Source organism: Mandrillus leucophaeus, unplaced genomic scaffold (assembly GCF_000951045.1).
Source record: "Mandrillus leucophaeus isolate KB7577 unplaced genomic scaffold, Mleu.le_1.0 Scaffold295, whole genome shotgun sequence".
Taxonomy (NCBI): Eukaryota; Metazoa; Chordata; class Mammalia; order Primates; family Cercopithecidae; genus Mandrillus; species Mandrillus leucophaeus.
This window is the reverse complement of record NW_012103087.1, coordinates 719,063-733,887: the sequence shown is the minus strand read 5'-3', so window position 1 is coordinate 733,887 and position 14,825 is coordinate 719,063. Positions and strand designations below refer to the sequence as shown.

Genomic DNA, 14,825 nt, shown 5'->3' with positions numbered 1-14,825 from the left:
AGACCAGCCTGGCCAACATGGTGAAACCTCGTCTCTACTAAAAATACAAAAATTAGCCGGGCATGGTGGCAGGCACCTGTAATCCCAGCTACTCGGGAAGGTGAGGCAGGAGGATCACTTGAACTCAGGAGGCAGAGGTTGCAGCTAGCCAAGATTGTGCCACTGCACTCCAGCCTGAGCAATAGAGCGAGACTCTGTCTCAAAAAAGAAAAGAAAAGAATAGCGCAATGCTGCTCAGTTTGGTGTTTATTAAGGAGCAATGTACCCTCCAAGATAAGACCACCTGAGCTCCTGGGTCCATATCCTGTCTCAGTCAGAGCCAGAACATTGCCAATTCACAGTAATTCTAGGATGGTTGCCTGGCTGCCACTCAGGAACATATGTAGTGCTATTGGGGCTTGCTGTGGCTTTACATGACTCCTGCTTACCTGAGATGTAGACCTCATTTTTCAATGTCACGCATGCAAACTCCACCCACTTCTTATTCTCACTCTCCAGCTCATGCTCCGTTAGCGGGAGCTTGGCCACCTCCAGGCGGCTGCGCCTCAGGGGGTCCAGGCAGGTCACCTCTGCCACAAACCGTTCATCCTTCGTGCAGCCGCCGATGATCATGAACACCTCAGACTGGAACTCATGCATCCTGGGCTTGGTGCGCTCCGAAATGATCTGGAAATCAATGTGGGCACATAAAGGCAAGACAACACAAAGTTTCAGAGCTCGGGCTATGGAGCCATTAGGAGCCGGGTCCAATTCCCACATCTGCCATGGTATGACCGTGTGACTTCACCTCCCTGAGCCTGTTTCATCATCTGTATAATGGGGATATTAGAGGTAACTACCTCATACGTGTGTTGTGAGGATTAAATGGGATAATATAGAGAGCGTGCTTCACCCAGGGCCTGGTGCATAACAGGTACTCAATAAATGTTACCTGTTTTTGCTGCTGTTTTAAGAGATTGGGGTCTATGTACCATCAGATGCCCTTCCTGCCTTTCCTCTCCTGCCTAGTCTGAAACCTTAAATCCTGGAATTTCATTTTGGGCTACTTTCCATTCCCCCTTGGCTTTAATTTCTTGATGAGACCTCAGACTTTGCTCACCATCAGCCTTCTGGAAGAGACATCCTGGACAGTGATGACCTACGAGCATTCAGTGACTTAGGAAACAAGAACTAGAAGGAATCAGGGTGTGGCCAGGGAGGGAGGAAGGCTGGTTCCAACATACAGTAAATGACCTTTCAGAGCTTTGAACCAGTGAAGAAATCCATACTATGGGTATTTGAACCCTGCTGAAAGAGCAGAAGTTCGAAAGTCAAATGTACCAGTGTTCTATCACCTGTGGCCATGTGACCTTGGAGAAGTAACACGACCTCTGTAGACTGCTTGTAATCATTTCTGTGCTCTCAGATGACTGTGAGCATTCATAAGGTCATGAGGTAGAGGTGTGAACAGAGCACCTGGCACACACTCGCCCCTCAACAGCTAATTATGCCTGTAGGAGCAGCGGTAGATGCCATATTGATACTGCTGTAAAAGGAAGAGCTGCCCTTCCTGGTTCCATTGATCCCCTGGGCTCCATGATGAAGGTTCCATAGGTGTGATGATGGGAGGCAGAGAGGCAGCCACCATTTCCCAGATGGCCAGAGTCGCCAATTTTCCTACAAAATTAGACTGATTTAACACAGACTACAGAACTCCGATTCTGCCCATAGGTGGTGACAAATAGGTTACAGCAGCAAAGACTGAGCCCTCAAACAGTGAATCCGACCAAGAGCCACAAATAATCAGACCAGCCAACTCCCAGCCTCTAATTTTCCATAACAGTCTTTGGCTGGTTGGTCGGTTTTCTGTGCCTAGGAGCCTGGTACGGTGAATTCTGCATCCTTCGATCTTGAGGCTGGACCATGGCCATAAAGTTTGTGGCAGGGCAGTTCCTTATGGGTCAGCAGAGTGGGGATAGGTGTGACTGGACAAAGCCTAGGCAATGGGCTGGCCCTGACAGTGTGGACAGCAGAACGGTGCTGGGATAAGGGTGAAGGGGTGAGCCAGGGAACTTGGAGGCACCACGAGAGCACCAAGCTGGCAGGACAGGATCTGGGCAATGGCACCAAAGACAAACTTTGCTGCTCTGCAACTTTCTCTTCAGCTATCAGCCGTGGTTCCTGTCCCTAAACCCCATTCCCCACAGCTGAGGCACAACCTCCAGCACCAGTCTATCCGGTCCTCTTTCAGAGGGGATTTAGGTGTTGCAGGGCAATGCTTAGAAAACAGTACTGGCCTCCCTGAATTGATTCCCTCGTGACCCTTTCTTCAGTTCTGGGAACCAGGCCTCAGCCTCCACTCCGAAGCTCCCCTCATTTTATTTGTAATGCCTGCTCTCCTGCCCCAATAACCTGTTGGGTAATTGACAGGCTGCTACAAGGACTGGACTAGCCGTGATCTCACCTCCTGACCTCCAGGTCTGGCATCTCATTCCTTGGTCCTGACCTATGAAAGGCTGTCCTCCTACTGGCTAAAATTCCTGGTTTCCTGCCTGCTGTCTGGATCTCCCCATAATATTCTATTCTCAATTTCCCATGCTACCACCCCAATCCACTTACCCCTTTAAGGCATTTGAGTAATTTACCATGTCACTTTGTCCTTTTCTCCAGGAAACCATTCCTAACTTTGCACTCATTCCCATGACCCTGAATTTCCCCCACAACAGCACTTTTCATGCTTCACTGTAATTTACTGTAAGGCCCCTGATGGCAGGAACAGCCCTTTTTCTCCAATGGATCCTCAGCACCAAGAATAGTACCTGGAGCTTGTGGGCATCTATAAACATTGATTAAATGAGCGAGTGAGCTGGGTGCAGTGACTCATGCCTGCAATCCCAGCACTTTGGGAGGTCGAGGCAGGTGGATAACCTGAGGTCAAGAGTTCAAGATCAGTCTGGCCAGCATGGTGAAACCCCATCTCTACTATAAATAAAAAAGGAAAATAAAGAAAATTAGCAAGATGTGGTGGTGGGCACCTGTAATCCTAGCTACTCGGGAGGCTGAGGCAGGAGAATCACTTGAACCTGAGAGGCAGAGGGTGCAGTGAGCCGAGGTCGCACCATTGCACTCCAACCTGGGCAACAAGAGCAAAACTCCATCTCAAAAAATTAAAAAAAAAAAAAAGGAGTGAATAGATGAGTGAATGAATGGGCAAGCTGGGTAACTCAGTCTAAATCACTGTGGTAGTAGGCATCCACGATGGCCCCAGTGATCCCTGCTTCCTGGTATTCACATCTGTGTAGTTCCCTCCACACTGTTCTAGAATTGGTCTCTATGACCAACAGATTACAGCAGAAGTGATGATACATCACTTCTGAAATTAGGCTATAAAAGGCACTACCAGCTTGCATCCTGATTACTCTCTCAGTCTTTCTTAGGTCATTTGCTCTGGGGGAGGCCAGCTGTTATAGAGATGCCCACATGGCAAGAAACTGAGGCTCCCAACCAGCAGCCAGCAAGGATCTGATGCCTGCCAACAGTCCAGTGAGTGAGCCTGAACCCCATTTGAACTTTGAGATCACTGCAGCCCCAGCCAACAGCTTTACTGCAACTTCGTAAGAGACCCTGAGCTAGAAGCACCCAGCTAAACCACTCCTAGATCCCTGACACTCAGAGCCTGTCAGATAGTAAGTGTTTGTTATTTTAAACTTTTCAGTTTGTGGGTAATTTGTTATGCAGCAACTGAGAACTAACACAATCATCTAGCTGATGGGCTTGGCTGGGTAATGAGACCTGCTTTAGAACTCAGCACCACGGGACCGCCAAGTGGTGGCACCATTACCACATTGTAAGATCAGCTACATGTGGCAAAATATTAGCCCCAATGTCATAACAAATGTCAATCTGAAGTCTGAGACGGGCCAGTTTGTTGCAGACATGCGGAAGTGTTTGCCAATGAACGGCATGCAACAATCAGGCATAACCAGTTTATTTTCAGATTGTTAAAAACAGAGCAGATAATTGCACCTCAGTGACTGCTCAACTGTCCACAGATCTTACACTAGGGGACACAGTGAGCATATTGTTTCAGCAAAGTTATCCTTGGGCTGGAGCCTCTGCTCCCCTTTTCCCACATCACACATGTCAGAGTAACCTTTGGTATAGACCAGGTTCATATCTGAAAACTTAAGAGGCAATTAAGTGAAGAGGCAAATTTCCTCTGTCCCCAAATATCTCTTTCAATGAAGTTTCCAGCTACCATTCCCAAATCAAATAGAGATTGACATTTGCTTTTGGTGTTCTAAAATTTCCTGTTGTTAATATCAGTTTAGAGGATGGACAAGGTTAAAAGAGAAAGATGGGCTGGGCACGGTGGCTCACTCCTGTAACCCCTGTAACCCCAGCACTTTGGGAGAATGAGACGGGCAGATCAACTGAGGTCAGGAGTTTGAGACCAGCCTGACCAACATGGAGAAACCCCGTCTCTATTAAAAATACAAACTTAGCCAGGGGTGGTGGCACATGCCTGTAATCCCATCTACTCAGGAGGCTGAGGCAGGAGAATCTCTTGAACCTGGGAGGCAGAGGTTGCAGTGAGCCGAGATCGCGCCATTGCACTCCAGCCTGGGCAACAAGGGTGAAAGTCTATCTGAAGAAAAAAGCAAACAAACAAACGGGAAAGATGACAATAGGACAAGAGGGTTAAAGTTTGGTAAATGAAGGGTACGGGGAGAAGTGTGTTCACAGAGTAGCCTCCAGGCTCACGCTACTGTCATGAGGAGTCAACCCAAGACCCTTCCAGCAGTGAGCAGACTGGATTCTCAGGGAATCAACTGGCAACGAATGAGACCCCAATTAGGAGGTCATGGTGGTTGGTTGGTTGGTTCAGTTGCCCAAACTATAAAATGAGGATGAGAAAGTGCCTTGAGAAGGATTTGGGAAATTAAGGCCACAAAAACCTGGGACACAGTGAAAAGACTGATTTTAACCCCAGAGAAGGATTGATTGTGAGAGATTATTACTTAATTCTCAAAACAGTTCTATCAATCGGTAGATAGTATTATCCCCATGTTACAGATCAGAACTGTGCCTTAGCGTAGTTAAGTAATTGCCTGAGGTTACACTGTAAATAAATTGTGCAGTCAAGATTAACACCCAGATCTCTGCCTGACTCAAAGCCCAGGTTCTCACCACTGAAGAATTTTCCAGATGTCAGAATTCTCTCTCCTCCTAAATCTAAAGCTTATAATGTCTGACTCTGCCCCCAGCACCTTGGAAATACAAAAGGCAATGAAAATATTTTATTGCAGCAATTGTGCAGAAGACAGGGTAGGGACCTTTTATATCAGAGAAAAGCCTTTATCATCTGCATTTCAAGGACTTAGAAAATAGGAAGCAGAAACAAAAATAGCAAAAATATTGGAAGTATAGTTGAGCAAGGCACTGTTTATGTTTAAATTGTTTTAAAGTGCTATTTATTTATTTTAACTTTTATTTTAGGTTCAGGAGCATGTGCAGATTTGTTATATAGGTAAATTGTGTGTCGTGGGGGTTTGGTGTGCAGATTATTTCATCATCCAGGTAATAAGCATAGTACCTGATAGGTAGTTTTTCAATCCTCACCCTCCTCTCATCCTCTACCCTCAAGTAGACCCTGGTATCTTTTGTTCCCTTCTTTGTGTTCATGTGTACTCAAACTTTAGCTCTCACTTATAAGTGAAAATATGCACTATGTGGTTTTCTGTTCCTGTGTCAGTTCACTTAGGATAATGGCCTCCAGCTCCATCCATGTTGCTGCAAAAAACATGATTGCATTCTTTTTTATGCATTCTTTTTTATTCTTTTCTATGTAGTATTCCGGGGGAGACACTGAATAAATGCTGAACTGAGGGCAGTTGCAGAGACTGAGACCTGTCTGCAATTATATGCAGGCTGTCTGCTAGACATCCAGCATAGAATAAGGCCTATGTGGTTTCCTAGGCTTCCCCCATCAATCCACTCATCACCCTTCATTTGTTAAATGTCCCATCTTCTCTGACACACAGACTGTTTAGCAGTACCTGGGTAAGACACAGACTGTTTTGCAGAACCTGGTGCCATATCTGGCATAGAGTTGGTGTTCAGGATTTATTTGCAAAAAATGAAGGCATAGCATGCTTAACTACATGGGATGCTGTTTACACAGTTTTAAGGGGGAAATTTATAGCATGAAAGCCAATATTAGAAAGAAAGAAAGTCTCAAATCAGTGGCCTCCACTTCCACCTTAAGAAACTAGAGAAATAAGTGTAAATTAAACCCAAACTAAGCAGAGAGAAAGAAAATAATGATCAGAGTGGAAATAAGTGAAATAGAAAAGAGAAAAACAATAGAGAAAATCAAATGAAACTAGACATTAGTCATTTGAGAAAAATCAATAAAATTGATAAGCCTCTAACCAGATTGATCAGGAAAAATAAAAGGGGCAGAAACAAATTACCAATATCTGGAATGAGAGATGTGACAACACTATAGATTCTGCAGGTATTAACAAGATAATAAAGGAATACTCTAAACAACTTTATGTCAATACATTCAGCAACTTATATTAAATGAAAAAATTATTTGAGGCACAAACTATCAAAGTTCATTCTAGAAGAAACAGAGATCCTAAATAGTCCTATATCTATTAAAGAAATATATATTATAGTTTAAAAACTTTCCACAAAGAAAACACCAGGCTCTGGTAAATTCTACTAAACATTGAAGGGTATGTTTGCAGAGTGAATGAATGAACAGTGGATCTAAGGACCACACCAAAAAAAAAAAAAAAAAAAAAAAAAAAAAAAAAGACTAGAAAAGAACACAGAAAAAGGGAGAAACTCCAAAAGAACCTCAGACAGACAATTCCTGAGCCATGTTTGGCTAAGGCTTCTACCGATAGCCTAATGAAGAAAGCTTGGTAGCTAATCCCAGAACCATTGCATAGTGAGATATAAGTATGGGTCTTCATGTGTACAAACTGTTAACAAACTGTCCCTATATCATTACTTCCTCTCCACTAAATTTATTCTTGTCTTTATAAAGTTCTGAAGAAAAATCTCCTTCAGGAATTGTTAAGGAGAACCAGGTAGATCCAAATAATATGTTTATTCACCATTCATAGTACCAATTTAATCATTCAACAAGCATTTACTAATTACTCATTCACTATATAGTAGTCTTAGGACTCTCTTCTAAGATCTAGAGATGAAAAGTGCAGTAAGACACATTTCCTACTATTACAAGCTCCCAGTCTAGAGATATTTACACGTGATAAATTCAGATGGTTTCCATGCAGCAACTGGTGCTGTGATGGAGCAATGCACCAAGTGCTATGAGAACATGGACAGTGGCTGGGTGTGGTGGCTCACACCTGTAACCCTAGCACTTTGGGAGGCTGAGATGGGAAGATCACTTAAGCTCAGGAGTTCAAGACCAGCCTGGGCAACATAGTGAGATCTTGTCCCTACAAAAAAATTTAAAATTAGCCGAGTGTGGTAGCACATGCCTGTAGTCCCAGCTACTTGGATGTGGGAGGATCACTTGAGCCTGGGAGGTCAAGGCTGCAGTGAGCTACAATTGTACCACTGTACTCCAGCCTGGGCAACAGAGCAAGACCTCATCTCAAAAATAAATAAACAAACAAATAAATAAACAAACAAATAAAAGGAGAAGTCTCTGGAGAAAGTGATGCTTGGATTGAGTTTTGAAGCAGGAGTAGAAGTCAGCTAGATGAAGAAGAAGAGAAAAGTACTTGAACAACATTCATATTGACCTGGAGGCAGAAAAAGCACATCCACTTTGAGGAACCACAAGCTGTACATTAGGACTAAAGCAGAAGCAGGAGGTTGGAGAGGACACTAGAGAAGCAGGCAGGAGGTTAATGATGCAAGACCAGGCTCTGGGAATGTAGGCAGGAAGTATGGGCTTTATTCTGAAAGTGATGGGGAGCCAATGGAGAAGGCAAGCCCAAGAGCAAGAGGATCAGACTTGAGTTTCAGATCTCTCAGCTGGTGAATAAATTGGAGGGAGGCCAGACGTGGAGCAGGGAGATGAGTTTTGAGAAATTTCCAGAAATTCAGATGGTGAGAGTCTAAATCAAAGTGATGTCAGAGTATATCTAAGAGACGCAACGTTTCACCAGAGTGGGCAAGGAAGAACAGCACCCCCATGGAATAGTGACTAGACAGGGCACGTTCTTGTTGTTTGTTTTGTTTTGTTTTGTTTTTTGAGACAGAGTCTCCCTCTGTCGCCCAGGCTGGAGTGCAGTGCCCTGGTCTCGGCTCACTGCAACCTCTGCCTCCCGAGTTCAAGCCATCTTCCTGCCTCAGTCTCCTGAGTAGCTGGGACTACAGGCATGCGCCACCATGCCCAGCTAATTTTTTGTATTTTTAGTAGAGATGGGGTTTCACCATGTTGGCCAGGATGGTCTGGATCTCTTGACCTCGTGATCCACCCGCCTTGGCCTTCCAAAGTGCTGGGATTACGGGCGTGAGCCACTGCACCCAGCCCAGGGCACGTTCTTGTTTCTGTGTGCAGTGTGCCCCCCAACCTCCCACCCTTCCATGACTAGGAAGAGGAGGCATGGGCCAGGTGTGGTGCTGGGTGATTTCTACATGTCACCCAATATACTCAGTAACTGCAGTAACTGTCTGAACACATGGCATCAGCTTCATAGATCGGGAATCAGGGCTTCTGGAACTGCCCAACCCAGCAATGAACAGGCAGTGTTTTCTCCTTAATGCCCTAAGCATTTTTATTTTTTCGAGACAGAGTGTCGCTCTGTCGCCCAGGCATTTTTGAATCCGCTTCACTTGCATCTCTGCAAGCCCCTAGCTAACTCCCTACTTCACTGGTTAAATATAGCACCTCTTATCTTCTACTCACCTCATTGCCAGAAAGGTGGTACATCCTGGCTTCCTGGAGCAGCGGGAAGACCTCTGGGCACTGCCTGATGAGAGGATCTGCTTCCACCGTCTCCACAAAGTACCACGGGTCCAGAAGCGGTAAGCGCACGTTCTCGAGGACATAGGGGAGTAAGCAGAGTCGTTCTGATGGCTTGTGCCGGACCCAGCTCATCACGGTCTCAAACACCTGAGCCTCCTCGGTCACGTAAAGGTCATCACTCTTCAAGATGTGGTGAAGAGTGTCCACAGGCAGGTCAAGGAACTCCTCAGAGTTCAGAATCTGCACAAAGTTTTGAATGATGTAACTCTGAACCTGCTTCTTTAGACTGTCCAGTGAGTGTGTGTCGGCCAGCCTCAGTATTCCAACACAGTTTTCTGGGTTCAAGGCTTCAGTGAGGAAGCTGGCACAGGCATCCACCATCCGCAGGAACTGATGGAATAGAAAGGGCGGAAAGGAGGCCAGAAAATGTGAGTCCACAAGGAGGTTTATCAGTGAGTTGTGTGTAGTAGCCAAAAATTGGAAACAACCTAAATATCCAACAGTACAGGACTAGCTAAATACATATAATACAATCATACAGTTGACTTAAAGCAATGAGATACTTACGGGACTAGCTAAATACGTATAATACATTCATACAGTCGACTTAAAGCAGTGAGATACTTACAGGACTAGCTAAATACATATCACACATTCATACAGTCAACTTAAAGCAATGAGATACTTACGGGACTAGCTAAATACATATAACACAATCATACAGTCGACTTAGAGCAATGAGATACTTATGGGACCAGCTAAATACATATCATACAACCATACAGTCGACTTAGAGCAATGAGATAGTTATGGAACCAGCTAAACACGTATAATACATTCATACAGTCGACTTAGAGCAATGAGATACTTACGGGACTAGCTAAATAGATATCATACATTCATACAGTCGACTTAAAGCTCATACATTCATACAGTCGACTTAAAGCAATGAGATACTTACAGGACTAGTTAAATATATATAATACATTCATACAGTCGACTTAAAGCAATGAGATACTTATGGGACTAGTTAAATACGTATCACACATTCATATAGTCAACTTAAAGCAATGAGATACTTATAGGACTAGCTAAAATACATATAATACATTCATACAATTGACTTCAAGCAATGAGATACTTACGGGACTAGCTAAATACATATCATACATTCATACAGTCGACTTAAAGCAATGAGATACTTATGGGACTAACTAAATACATATCATACATTCATACAGTTGACAGCTCTATAGACACTTAAAATACTTAAAACACATGTTGTAGAAGAATATTAAATGAAATGGAAAATGTTTATAATGTATTGAGTTTTAAAATCTGTTTATTGGATCTGATTAAGCCTCTACATTTAATCAACAATTTACGGGAAATACAGGGGAAAGAGGAACCTGCTAAAGACGCCATGGGAACATGATCAGCAAAATCCAGACTGTGGAAAACTCTACAGAACAACTTGTTCAGTTTTTTCAACAAATACATTACAAGGGGATAAAAGAGAGAGAGAAGGAGAGGGAGAATCTAAAGATAAACAGAGATTTAAGATACATCAACCAACTGCAAAGTATAGATCTTATTTGGATTCCTGATTTAAACAATATATATTTTTTGCCGGGCGCGGTGGCTCAAGCCTGTAATCCCAGCACTTTGGGAGGCCGAGGCGGGCGGATCACAAGGTCAGGAGATCGAGACCACGGTGAAACCCCGTCTCTACTAAAATTACAAAACAAAAAATTAGCCGGGCGGTTGTGGGCGCCTGTAGTCCCAGCTATTCGGGAGGCTGAGCCAGGAGAATGGCGGGAACCCGGGAGGCGGAGCTTGCAGTGAGCCGAGATCGCGCCACTGCACTCCAGCCTGGGCGACAGAGCGAGACTCCGTCTCAAAAAAAAATATATATATATATATATTTTTTTTTAAGTTGGAGAAATGGTTACAATGACTAATATTTGTTGATAATGAAACAATTATTATTCATTTTAAGTGCAATAACGGTTTCATGTTTATGTTTAAGAAGAATCCTTATTTTTTAGAGCTATAACTGAAATATTTGCAGATAAAATGAGAAAAGCATGTCACAAATCGTATGTACATTATGACCTTATTTTTATAAAGAAAATACACACAGAATAAAGTCACAGAAAAAAGATGAAAGCATGTAGGTCAAAATATTAATGGTTGTTATCTCTTTGGGTTATCAGGTATCTTAAGGCAAATTACGCTGCAGTAGCAAACAATCCCCACGTCTCAGGGGCTTACAGCAGTAAACGTTTCTCTCTCCCCCACCGTACATGTTCTTCACAGGGCTCTTCATTCCAGGGGCCAGGAAGATGGAAAGCCCTTACCTGAGATGTTCAGGTCCCAAGACAGAAGGGGAAAAAAGATGGCAGAACCACACAGAGGTTTTTAAAGCTTCTGCTCAGAGGGGGCGCATGCTGTATTCAATTACGCAAACCCGTTCAGAGTAAGTCACATGCCAAAATTTGTCATCAAGGGGACCACAGTTCTCCCACAGAAACAGGTCTCATGGGAATATACTATATAAATAATATAGTATATTCTATATATACTATATTAGATTCTATATATAGTATAGAATATACTATATAAATAATAGAAGATATGACACTCTAATAAGACTATGAGAATTTTTCTGTTTTTGTTTATTCATACGTTTCATGCATTTATATATCCCTTAAAATGAATACGTACCACTTTTGTCATTAAAAATTAATTTGTAAAATTATTGATCGGCTCTCAGGTCCCACTTTTAAGTTATCACTGTCCTCGTAAAAATTCAAGTCCCTTATGCTTGTAGGGCACTTTACAGATGACAAAGCACTGTTAAATCCATTATATTTTGTAATATCCATTTTACAGATGACATGTCTCAAGTGCATTGGTTCATTCTTATTTGTTGTTCTCTGGAGCTTAGCTTTGAACAAGTTCAACCTCCTAGCTCCCTTCCCTGTCTACTGGACTCCTTATAGGGTCAAGTTCTCGGTGCACATGGGTTGATCGATTAATGGAAGGAGAGGAAAGGGGAGGCTGAGGGGGCAGGAGCTGGTGGGAAAGGCCTTCTGAAGGCAGGTCCTGGTGATAGTAGGGATGAGACAGACCTGACTGCGGAGGGATGGCAGGAGCTGGGGGTAGCGGGGCTATGGGGCCTGAAGGCTGATGGTGGGGTAGGACTGGTTCTAAGAGTGGACCAAGGAGACCTAGGCTCTGGACTTTACTCCAGAGCATTCCCTGGACTTTTTGGATCAACCTCTATGGCAAAATATTATCTTTCTGTGTCAGATCACATAGGATTGTCAGTTTAAAAAGCATTTTTTTTTGCCGGGCGCAGTGGCTCACGCCTGTAATCCCAACACTTTGGGAGGCCGAGGCGGGCGGATCACAAGGTCAGGAGATCGAGACCACGGTGAAACCCCGTCTCTACTAAAAAATACAAAAAATTAGCCGGGTGCTGTGGCGGGCGCCTATAGTCCCAGCTACTCAGGAGGCTGAGGCAGGAGAATGGCGTGAACCCGGGAGGCGGAGCTTGCAGTGAGCCAAGATCACGCCACTGCACTCCAGCCTCGGGGACAGAGCGAGACTCCGTCTCAACAAAAAATAAATAAATAAATAAAATAAAAAGCATTTTTTTAGGCTGGGCGCAGTGGCTCACGCCTGTAATCCCAGCACTTTGGGAGGCCGAGGCACGCACATCATCTGAGATTGGGAGTTTGAGACCAGCCTGACCAACATGGAGAAACCTCGTCTCTACGAAAAACACAAAATTAGCCAGGCGTGGTGGCGCATGCCTGTAATCCCAGCTACTCAGGAGGCAGCGGCAGGAGAATCATTTGAATCTGGGAGACAGAGGTTGCGGTGAGCTGGTATCATGCCATTGCACTCCAGCCCGGGCAACAAGAGCGAAACTCCATCTCAAAATAAATAAATAAATAAATAAAGCATTTCTTCAAGGGTCAATGTTGAAGGGACCAGCGACTCCACACCTGTGGGTATTTCTCGTCAGGTGGGATGAGAGACTGAGAAAAGAAGTAAGACACAGAGACAAAGTATGGAGAAAGAACAGTGGGCCCAGGGTACCGGCGTTCAGCATACGGAGGACCCGCACTGGCACCAGTCTCTGAGTTCCCTCAGTATTTATTGATTACTATTTTCACTATCTCAGCAAGGGGAATGTGGCAGGAGAGCAGGGTGATAGTGGGGAGAAGGTTAGCAAGAAAACATGTGAGCAAAGGAATCTGTCACAAATAAGTTCAAGGGGAGGTACTATGCCTGGATGTGCACGTAAGCCAGATTTTTGCTTCTCTCCACCCAAACATCTCAGTGGAGTAAAGAATAACAAAGCAGCATTGCTGCCAACGTGTCTCGCCTCCCGCCACAGGGCGGTTTTTCTCCTATCTCAGAATTGAACAAATGTACAATCGGGTTTTATACCGAGACATTCAGTTCCCAGGGGCAGGCAGGAGACAGTGGCCTTCCTCTATCTCAACTGCAAGAGGCTTTCCTCTTTTACTAATCCTCCTCAGCACAGACCCTTCACGGGTGTCAGGCTGGGGGACAGTCAGGTCTTTCCCATCCCACGAGGCCATATTTAAGACTATCACATGGGGAGAAACCTTGGACAATACCCGGCTTTCCAGGGCAGAGGTCCCTGCAGCTTTCCGCCGTGCATTGTGCCCCTGGTTTATCGAGACTAGAGAACGGCGATGACTTTCACCAAGCATACTGCCTGTAAACATTTTGTTAACAAGGCACATCCTGCACAGCCCTAGGTCCCTTAAACCTTGATTCCATACAACACATGTTTTTATGAGCTCAAGTTTGGGGCGAAGAGGTTGGGGCAAAGTTACAGATTAACAGCATCTCAGGGCAAAGCAATTGTTCAAGGTACAAGTCAAAATGGCATTTCTTATGTCTTCCCTTTCTACATAGACACAGTAACAGTCTGATCTCTTTCTTTTCCCTACACAATGCAAAGTTGGAGAAGGCCTGAATTCTGCCTGAGAACCCCATGTCTGCTGGTCTCCACTGCCGGCAGCTCTGCTCTTTGCATGAGCAACCATGGAAACAGTTGAGAATGAGGCTGCTAACACCTGTTTAGTTGTTGGCAGATTTTCAGTTCAAAGACTAAAAATATGCAACAAAGACCAAGCCTTGTGAGCCCTCAGAACTGGACACCAGAACCCTATCTGGCCCTGTTCACAGAGACATCTATGAGAGCTGAAAGGAGACTCACTTAAATGGTAGCCTCCAGTGCAAAATACCGCGTTCACTGTGCCAGCGTTTGAGTGAGGGGGAGAGGAAAATTAAGTAGCTATTTCTAGGTACTTAGACTATCTCTGGGAAGTCACATAAGACCTGAACAGTAGTTGTCTCTGTTGGTGATAATGAAACAATTATTATTCATTTTAGGTGCAATAATGGTTTCATGTTTATGTTTAAGAAGAATCCTTATCTTTCAGACATAATTGAAATATTTGCAGACAAAATGAGAAAAGCACATCACAAATCATATTATGTACATTATTATTATTTTTTTTTTTGAGACAGAATTTTGCTTTTGTTGCCCAGGCTGGAGTGCAATGGTGCGATCGCGGCTCACTGCAACCTCTGCCTCCCGAGTTCAAGAGATTCTCCTGCCTCAGCCTCCTGAGTAGCTGGGATTACAGGCATGCGCCACCACACCCGGCTAATTTTGTATTTTTGATAGAGATGAGGTTTCTCCATGTTGATCAGGCTGGTCTCGAACTCCTGACCTCAGGTGATCCACCCACCTTGGCCTCCCAAAGTGCTGGGATTACAGTCTTGAGCCACCGCACCGGGCCTATGATCCTATTTTCATAAATATACA

The 14,825-nt window shown here is 44.2% G+C and overlaps 1 protein-coding gene across 1 annotated transcript in view; it reads right to left on the bottom strand.

The window, feature by feature from the left end:
• The window catches only part of KLHL6 (kelch-like family member 6), an 81,606-nt gene that overhangs the window by 9,272 nt on the left and 57,509 nt on the right, over positions 1 to 14,825 (bottom strand). Inside the window, exons 3-4 of the mRNA XM_011986146.1 lie at positions 8,885 to 9,334; positions 429 to 666 (exon numbers count right to left, since the gene is read on the bottom strand). Of these exons, the coding sequence (XP_011841536.1) occupies positions 429 to 666; positions 8,885 to 9,334 (688 nt within the window). The remainder of the gene's footprint in view (positions 1 to 428; positions 667 to 8,884; positions 9,335 to 14,825) is intronic.